Source organism: Budorcas taxicolor, unplaced genomic scaffold (assembly GCF_023091745.1).
Source record: "Budorcas taxicolor isolate Tak-1 unplaced genomic scaffold, Takin1.1 scaffold348, whole genome shotgun sequence".
Taxonomy (NCBI): domain Eukaryota; kingdom Metazoa; phylum Chordata; class Mammalia; order Artiodactyla; family Bovidae; genus Budorcas; species Budorcas taxicolor.
The window spans coordinates 113,857-124,110 of NW_026292151.1; the positions used below are offsets into that span (position 1 = coordinate 113,857).

The window sequence follows — 10,254 nt, forward strand, 5'->3', positions numbered from 1 at the left end:
TTACTATGTTTAAATGATTTATCTTTATTATAGATATGTTGTTTTCTTCTCTCCCTATTTTAGAGTTTTAAAATTAAGAATGGTTAATTCTTTCCAAATATCTTTTATACAGCTAGTGATATGATTATATGGCTTTTTCTCCTTTAAATTACTGATATAATTACCTTGACAGATTTCCTAACACTCAACCATTCTTAAATTCTTGGAAAAAGATCTTCCTGGTCATACTGTATTACCCTTTTGATATACTGCAGGATTGTATTTGACAATGTAAGGTATATTTTATATACTGTATAATTCACCATTTCAAGTATACAGTTCAGTGATTTTTAGTAAATTTACCAAGTTGTGCAACCATTACTATAAAAACAGTTTTGGAACATTCTCATCACCCTGATTAGATCCTGAATGTCTGCTCACTGTTAATCTCGGTTCCTATCTACTGTTCCAAGCTCTAATCTGTCTCTACAGATTTGCCTTTAGATGCTTTGTATAAATTGGATCATACAATGCATGGTCTCCTGCATCTTGCTTTTTTTACTTATCATGTTTTTGAGGTTCATCAATATGTAACATGTATCAGTATCCATTTCTTTTTACTGTTGAATACACTTCATTGTATGGATGCATCGTATTTTATCTAACCATTCACCAACTGATAGGCACTTACAATCAAGTTTTTGGCTATTATGAATAAGGCTGCTAAGAACATTTGTGTGCAAGTCTTTATGTAGATATGTTTTCAGGAGTAGAATTGTTAGGTCATATGGTACATTTATGTTAACTGCTTAAGAAACTGCCAAACTGTTTTAGAAGGTGTTTGCACAATTTATATTCCCACCAGCTATCTACTAGGGTTCCTGTTTCTCTACATTCTCACCAACAATTATTACTGTCTTCTCTTTTCAGCCACTTGAGTGGGTGAAAAATCTGAGTTTACTTTGTATTTACTCAATGGCTAATAATGTTGAGAATATGTTCATATTTTGATAATGGAAGAGAAGGAAGTCTCCAACAAAAGTAACTCTAAAATAGTTTGTGGCATCTGGCAACTGAGAACAGCATGTGAAAGGCAAAAAAAGCCAAATTGAGACAGAAGTCCAACATAGAGAACAGATTGGTGATTTTTAAGGTGGAGGGGGTTGAGGCAAAAATGGAGTGGGAGGTTAGGGATGGCAGATATAAATTATTATATATAACTGATAGCACAGGAAACTACATTCAGTATCTTATGATAAACCATAATGGAAAGGAATATTAAAAAGAATTTATACATGTGTATAACTGAATCATTTTGAGGTACAACAGAAATTAACAATATTGTAAATCAACTATATTTTAATAAAAACAAACATTAAAACTGAAAAAAAAGATGTAAGTCTCAGGATCTATCTAAGGCAGAGTGTAAATTCTGATATTAATCATTCCATGTTATCCTATGCACACAAAACATACTTGTTACAAGTCACTAATGAATATGCATCAAATGGCTCATTTAATCTCAGTATTTCTATTACTTGTTATACATAAAGGCTTCAGTCCTTTCTAAATAAAAATAAATGTGAAAAAACTGTAGAAAGTAAAGTCTTAGAAGACTCAACTGCTACTACAGTAAAATATATTTCTTAGCATGCTGACAGTATCTATAATTTATGAGTAAATGGGATTAATTATATTTAAGTAGAGAGATGACAGTAATGGAAGAAAATATGAATCCAGTAATATAAGCATCAGATGAATGCAAGACCAGGCATCACTTGGAAAACGATTCAGAAGGCACCGAGAAAGGACAACGAAATACAGACTCTCATATACTCTGCATTTTAGGGTAATACCATGTACTTTCTCTACCAAAAAAGAATGGCAAATTATTAAAGTGGAAACATTTAGAAGAGATGAGAAACATGTTCAATTTGTAAACTTTTATCTTCACTCACATACTTGACAAGGCCTTGCAAATAGCTGAGAAAAGAGAAGCTAAGGGCAAAGGAGAAAAGGAAAGATATAACCAATTGAATGCAGAATTCCAAAGAATAGCAAGGAGAGAAAAGAAAGCCTTCCTCAGCTATCAGTGCAAAGAAATAGAGGAAAACAATAGACTGGGAAAGACTACAGATCTCTTCAAGAAAATTAGAGATATCAAGGAAACGTTTCATGCAAAGGACAGAAATGGTATGGACCTAACAGAAGCAGAAGATATTAAGAGGTGGCAAAAATACACAGAAAAAGATCTTCATGACCCATATAACCATGATGGTGTGAACACTCACCTAGAGCCAGACATCCTGGAATGCAAAGTCAAGTGGGCCTTAGGAAGCATCACTACAAAGCCAGTGGAGGTGATGGAATTCCAGCTGAGCTATTTCAAATCCTAAAAGATGATGCTGTGAAAGTGCTGCACTCAAAATGTCAGCAAATTTGCAAAACACAGCAGTGGCCACAGGACTGGAAAAGGTCAGTTTTCATTCCAATCCCAAAGAAAGACAATGCCAAAGAATGTCCAAACTACCACACAATTGCACTCATCTCACACACTAGTAAAGTAATGCTCAAAATTCTCCAAGCCAGGCTTCAACAGTACATGAACCATGAACTTCCAGATGGATTTAGAAAAGGCAGAGGAACCAGAGATCAAATTGCCAACATCCGCTGGATCATCGAAGCAACAACAGAGTTTCAGAAAAACTTCTACTTTTGCTTTATTGATTACACCAAACCCTTTGACTGTGCGGATCACAAAAAACTGTGGAAAATTCTTAAAAGAGACGGGAATATCAGACCACTTGACCTGCCTCTTGAGAAATCTGTATGCAAGTCAAGAAGCAGCAGTTAGAATGAGACACAGAACAACACACTGGTTCCAAATCGGTAAAGGAGTATGTCAAGGCTGTGTATTGTCACCCTGCTTATTCAACTTATATGCAGAGTACATCATGTGAAATGCCGGGCTGGATGAAGTACAAGCTGGAATCAAGATTTCCAGGAGAAATATCAATAACCTCAGATATGCAGATGACATGACCCTCCTGGCAGAGAGCAAAGAACTAAAGAGTCTCTTGATGAAAGTAAAAGAGGAGAGTGAAAAAGTTAGCTTAAAACTCAACATTCAGAAAACTTAGATCATGGCATCTGGTCCTATCACTTCATGGAAAATAGATGGGGAAACAATGGAAACAGTGACAGACTTTATTTCTGGGGGCTCCGAAATCATTGCAGATGGTGACTGCAGCCATGAAGCCATGAAATTTAAAAGATGCTTGCTCCCTGGAATAAAAGTTATGACCAACTTAAGATAGCATATTCAAAAGCAGAGACATTACTTTGTCAACAAAGGTCCATCTAGTCAAAGCCATGGTTTTTCCAGTAGTCATGTATGGATGTGAGAGTTGGACTATAAAGAAAGCTGAGCACCGAAGAATTGATGCTGTCGAACTGTGGTGTTGGAGAAGACTCTTGAGAGTCCCTTGAACTGCAAAGAGATCCAACCAGTCAATTCTAAAGAAATCAGCCCTGAATATTCATTGGAAGGACTGATGCTGAAGTTGAACTTCAATACTTTGGCCACCTGATGCGAAGAACTGACTCACTGGAAAAGATCCTGATGCTGGGAAAAATTGAAGGTGGGAGGAGAAGGTGACAACCGAGGAGGAGAAGTGACAACCGAGGATGAGAAGGTTGGATGGCATCACCAACACAATGGACATGAGTTTGAGTAGGCTCTGGGAACTGGTGATGGACAGGGAGACCTGGTGTGCTGTAGTCCATGGGGTCACAAAGAGTAGGACACAACTGAGCGACTGAACTAAACTGATATGATTTGTACTAAAACTATCTCCCCCCAATACTAATATTTCCCCCCAATACTACTTAGAGTGAAAAACATAATGTGAATGATTTATGAACTCCATAGGCTTTAAAAAGTGTTTTGGTACCCCAAACTTGTAAATTAAAAGAATGCTAAAGATAAATACTGATTTGTTTTATATTTCTGAATTTTAGTAAAAAACAATAATGAGAATTGAGAACAGAATAGTGGAGACCACAATACTTGTAATGCAGACTAATCATTGGGAATATTAAGAATTTAGGTATCAAAGTATTTAAAATAATGCCCTAATGCAGTTGACCCTAGAACAACATGGATATGAACCATGAAGGTCCACTTATACATAGATATTTTTCAACAATAAATACTACAGTATGACATAATCCATGGTTAGTTGAATGCATAGATATGGAGGAATCTCAGATGGAGGGCAGGTGATATGTTATACACAGAATAATCCCCATGCTGTTTGAGGGCCAACTGCATTTTCATCCACACTGTTTAAAATAGGATCGAATAGAAAAGTCTGGAATGCTTTCAAAGGTAAAATAAAACCACACACACCTATCCTCTGGATTATTCAGAGTTTAAAAATAGAGCCACACTAAAATGATTATTTGGTTGAGGATTATAATAATATATATTATTTCCTATATTATTTTAAGGAGACACTACAATAAAATGACTATATGTAGGTTGAACTCATTATAGTTAGGCTAAAAAGAGAATATTTCTTACCAACAGAGTAGGGTTAAAACTATGAGAAAGGAATTATTTTGTGAAAATAAATTCTTTAGGTAACTAGATGTAATGGTAATTTTTTTTAAATCAGTCATTTATTTGATAGGCACTTATTTGTGATAGGCACTTATAGTCATTTATTTGATTTTGCTTTCATTTGTCACTTTTATTTTTTATTAAGATATAAATGACATATAACATTAGCTTTAGATGTACAGCGTAATGATTTGACATATCTATATATTGGAAAATGACTACCATTGTAAGTCTAGTTAACATCCATCCCCACATAGTTATCTTCTTCCGTGTCTGTGAAGAGAAGTTTTCCGATCTACTCTCTTAGGAATTTCATCCTTTTCCTATCTTTTAAAATAAAACATTCAGAATATAATCCAAGATTTTCTTGATGATTTTAGAGTCTACTTCAATACTTTATCACTTGACAACTCTAATTCTCCAAATCTGCCCTTTACTTTTAGTAAGGAAAAAAAAGAACCTAGCTAGTATCTCTGAATGCCATAATAGTGCCATACAGTATTATCACTGTAGAAAAAAAAATTGCTCAAAGAGGTGTTATTAACTTGTTTAAATTATACAGAGCAATGCGGCTTCCATCGTTGCTACTCCCTGGGCTAAGACAGTGGTTCTCAAATTTGAGTGTGCATCAGATGCACTGAGGGCTTATTAAAACACAACCGGAGTTTCAGATTTAGTAGGTGGAAGACTAATCATTTTCATTTTAAACAATTACCCACGTGGTACTGATCTTACAGTTGGGGAACTCACTTCGAGAAACACTGGGCTGATCTAATGCATTTACTGTCCTTATCTGTCTTCTCTGCAGCATCTAATGATGTTAAAATTGCCTTTCTTGAACTTGCAATCTCTTTTTAATAGTACTACAGTTATTTAGGCAGATTTGGGACTACCACTAAATATTAGTATCTCCTAGGGTTCCACCTCTAGTGCTTTAATGTTGTCTTTGCTTGGTGTCACTCTCTTCCCCTTGGCTTCAACAACCTAAATAAGTAGTTTCTAAAACTTCTTCTTAGACTCTAAAAGGATTAAAGGTGTCAATAAGCTCTGGGAATGTACTTCTACTTCCTTCCCCACCTTCAAAATTAATGCGGCATCCTGTATTCTGTATTAACTGACAGCACCTTCAGCAATCTCATTGCGCAAATCTGAATTATTCTGGACTCTTTCTATTTTTCACCTTGTACATTCAATCATTCCAGTGTATCAATCCTACCTCCTAAATAGCTCTTGACTGTTGTAATTAATTTAATTAATTTCTCTACCTCCACTTTTTTTTTTTTTAAGTGCTTAATTCACTGGTCGGAATCCAACAGTCTTCCTTAGCAGGTTTCTACTTTGATCCCTCCAATCTATTTTCTGCAATGCAATCACAGGATCTTTCTAAAATAAAAGGATAATTATGCCATTCCCTACTTAAAATCCTTTAGTGCTTCCTCATTGCTTTTAGATAAAAAAATCCCAGTTCTTTGGCATGACTAGAATTCCTCCACAATCTGGTCTGTTTCCCTCTCTAGTCTCATCTCTCAATATCGTCCTTTTTGTTTCTGTAACTTTAGCCATGCATGCTATCTTCAGATTTCAGAACATGATATATTTGCTCACGGCTCTATAACCAGGACTCCTATCTTTTCTGGGCTATCATGCCCATTCTTTTGGGCGACTAACTTGGCTTGCAAATTGAGTGACACATCAGAAATTTTCCTAGCTTCTCTACTATCAGTCTAGGTGGACCACTCCAACTGCTTTCATAATGCCACGTCTATCACAGACTTTATCTCATTATATTGTAATTACTGATTTCCTTTTTAATCGTTTTCTTCCTCCACCTGATATCCTCCCTACCCAGCAATTTTACACGGAGTACATTCAAGAGGCAGGACAGTTCAGTAGAAGAGGCATGTCACTTTATTTGAGTTCAAGGTCTACCTCTACAGTCGCTAAGTCATGTCCAACTTTTACACAACCGCATGGACTGTAGCTCACCAGGCTCCTCTGTCTATGGGATTTCCCAGGCAAGAATATTGGTGGGTTGCCATTTCCTTCTCCAGGGGATCTTCCCAATCCAAGGATCGAACCAGAGTCTCTTTGTGTCTCCTGCATTAGCAGGTGGATTCTTTATCACTAAGCCACCAGGGAAGCCCCTGTCTCTTATTAGCTCTAATCTAAAGTCAAATAAAACCACAGTGCCGAAGAACATGATTTATGCAATCACTTTGTGATTTTGAACGTATGGCTTTAGTTTTTTAATCTGTTATTTCATTCGTAGAACAGGTGTTAGACTAAATGATCTCCAACATGCCTTTCAACTCATAAGATCTTATGACTATGATTATCAGCAGTATCCTGGATAAAAGAAATTCTAAAGGTCTCTGAGAGTCATGCAAATACAGTATCATAAATATTTGAAACTACAAGGCTGAAGTAAATTGTCAGGTTACGTAATTGCACAGGTTCTTTTCAAAGTATACTAGGATTTTTCAGACTTCATTTTCTTTCCTCTAGAGAAGGATCGGATAAGGCAATGGCACCCAACTCCAGTACTCTTGCCTGGAAAATCCCATGGGCGGAGGAGCCTGGTGGGCTGCAGTCCATGGGGTCGCGAAGAGTCAGATACGACTGAGCTACTTCACTTTCTCTTTTCACTTTCATGCATTGTAGAGGGAAATGGCAACCCACTCCAGTGTTCTTGCCTGGAGAATCCCAGGGACGGGGGAGCCTGGTGGGCTGCCGTCTATGGGGTCGCACAGAGTCAGACATGACTGAAGCAACTTAGCAGCAGCAGCAGCAGCAGAGAAGGATAAGGAAAAAAATTAGGCTGGATAGCAGTAAAAATAGTCCTCTTTAAATCCGATTTTTAGACATGTTTTATGATGTTATTTTTCCTGAATTGTCAAGTCATGCAGTTTCACTCCTATGAATTCATATAATATTCTACCTCTGAAGAGGGAAGTGATTCTTGTAAAGTATCACACTGATTTTTGTTTCTGTAAGGTAGAGAGCACAGTAACTTTTGCTCACAACAGCTGGAAATACATAATGCTCAAGATAAATACAAACCAAACAAAACACACAGCACTTGAAACAACAACAACAAAATCTGATCTTGAGCAGTTAATAGCTCATTTTTTCCTTTTCTTACAAGGACTCTACTTAAGGCCTCAAAATAAGCAGCCAAGTGTGTGTTAGTCGCTCAGTCATGTCCGACTCTTTATGAGCCCATGGACTGCAGCCCACCAGGCTCCTCTGTCCATGGGATATTCCAGGCAATACTGGAGTGGGTTGCCATTTCCTTCCCCAAAGCAGCCAAGCAGGCAGAGGAAATTTCTGTATATTCCAACTGAAATTGTAAAAAAGGGAAACCATGCATATATATATGTTATGACTAATTGCCTTGAATACACCATCTAGGTATCTCTCAATTCTAAAATAGTGATAATACACTATCCTTATTTATAGCACATTTTTTTTCAGAGCACCTTTTTGATCCTCATAAAAATCCTGTGAGATAGAAAGGATGTGATCTCCACTTGACAGATGAAGAAACCAAGGTATGTGAACATGCCAAGTCACAGAGTTTTAAAATGTCAGAGTTAGAACTATGTCTCATTAATCTGTTTATCATCAGAGTCCAGCATTTAGTGGATACTTAATAAACGTGTGGCACATGAATTAATATAAATTTTCTGGTTCCTAGAGTTCAGTGTTCCTTTCATTAGCAGCTTTATTAATTCTTCAATTGCTAGGATAGGTTTGTAGCTGAGTCAAATAAAATTACTAACCCCAAAGCAATGATGTTACTTAATGAATGCAATTTAGGTAGTCAGACTTTCTGGGTTGAAAAAAAACCAAATTTTTTTAGCTCACTATCTTTTCACCTTAACATTTCATAGGAACATACATAAAACAACCACATTGAACAGATTAAGAAAAAAGCCTATAGACAAGCTAATATTAATGGGCTTCTCTTGTGGCTCAGATAGTAAAGAATCTGCCTATAATGCAGGAGACCCAGGTTCAATCCTGGGTCAGGAAGATCCACTGCAAAAGGGAATGGCAACCACTCCAGTATTCTTGCCTGGAGAATCCTACAGACAGAAGAGCCTGATGGGCTACAGTCTATGGGGTTGCAAAGAGTTGGATACGACTGAGAGACTAACACAATTACCATTAATGTGCATTAATTAATGCAATTAGCATACTGTAATTAGCTCACATTAATGTAATTAGTAGTCCCTCAGTATTCTGGGGACAAGGGGTTGGTACCAGGACCTATGTGGATACCAGTATCTCAATTTAAATATGTAGTATTTGCAGTTAACCTCTGCACAGCTTCCTATATACTTTAAATCATCTCTGGATTACCTATAATACCTAGCTAATACAATGCAATTCCTACATAAAGAGTTGTAAATGCAATGTAAATATTATGTAAAAGTTGCTGGCACAGAACAAATTCAAGTTTTGCATTTAGGAATTTTCTGGAATTAAAAAAATTTTTCAATCCATGTTTTGTTGAACTTAGGATGTGTGGAATGGTGTCTACTCAAAGTTGTTGAAATTATGGCATTGATTTTAAATAATTAAAAATAGTTTACCTGTGGTGCAAGAAGAGGTAGCCTAATATAAGCCAAAAGTTTACTGAGATCTTTCCGTCTCTGTTCCAAATCATGACGAACCCAAGTAAGAAGTGCGTTCAATATTGTCTCCTCATTAGGAATGTTCATGTCATCACTGGCTAAGAGCTTTGCAATTTCACTGGCTGGTAATAATACAAATTCCTGGTTTCGAATTACTTCCATGAAATTTTCCTGGAGGAAAAAAAGAGCATATAAACAATACTGTTTCTTCTTTCCATCACAGTTTAAGAGAAACTAAACATTTCTTAATTAGATGCCAAAACACAGTTTATACTTTAGCCCTTTCTAACAGCGTATTATTGCCGAAAAGGGGGAAAAAAACCTGTAAAAAATAACATTTAAACTGTAATTGCTATTAAAATTCTCATTTCTCTGTATACACAGGATTAAAGTGATATAACAAGTATCACAATTTAAAAAATAAATTTAGGACTTTTAGGTATTGCTTTGCTCAAGTTAGGGAATAGTTTTGGCAAGTCTTTCAAAGGAAGATAGAAAAAATGAAAGAAGACACTTTATATGATACTCCAACATCAAAAGTTAGTTCAGATTTGTGGTTGCTGAAGAATTTGGCCAACAGGGGAGCCAAATACCTGGGTAAGAGTGAAGTATTTCTCTTACCCAGAAATGGCTTCTAGGGTGGCTACATTTCCCAAGACCATTCTGGACCATGGAAGTCTTCTCAGACTCTGCTTGGCAAGAGCCTGTGTCCTTAGAGCTATCCTAAACCCAAACTGGCCTTTTAAAGTGTTTTAATATTTATAAGGCCACAAAGGATTTTAGGTCTGATGTGAAAACTTTAATCTCATCTAACCTGATCTATGTACAAAATTCTTTTGCTCTCATAGAAAAAAGAGCTGATAAAGGAAAATTCTGAAAGAGACGGGAATACCAGACCACCTGACCTGCCTCTTGAGAAACCTATACGCAGGTCAGGAAGCAACAGTTAGAACTGGACATGGAACAACAGACTGGTTTCAAATAGGAAAAGGAGTACGTCAAGGCTGTATA

At 36.5% G+C, this 10,254-nt stretch overlaps 1 protein-coding gene across 1 annotated transcript in view; it reads right to left on the reverse strand.

Moving 5' to 3' along the window:
- Positions 1–9,414, reverse strand: part of LOC128071319 (WD repeat-containing protein 19-like) — a gene marked incomplete at both ends in the record, with an annotated part of 122,456 nt that extends 113,042 nt beyond the window's left edge. The window contains one exon of the mRNA XM_052664204.1: positions 9,202–9,414. Within this exon, the coding sequence (XP_052520164.1) occupies positions 9,202–9,414 (213 nt within the window). The remainder of the gene's footprint in view (positions 1–9,201) is intronic.
- Positions 9,415–10,254: the final 840 nt, after the last annotated feature.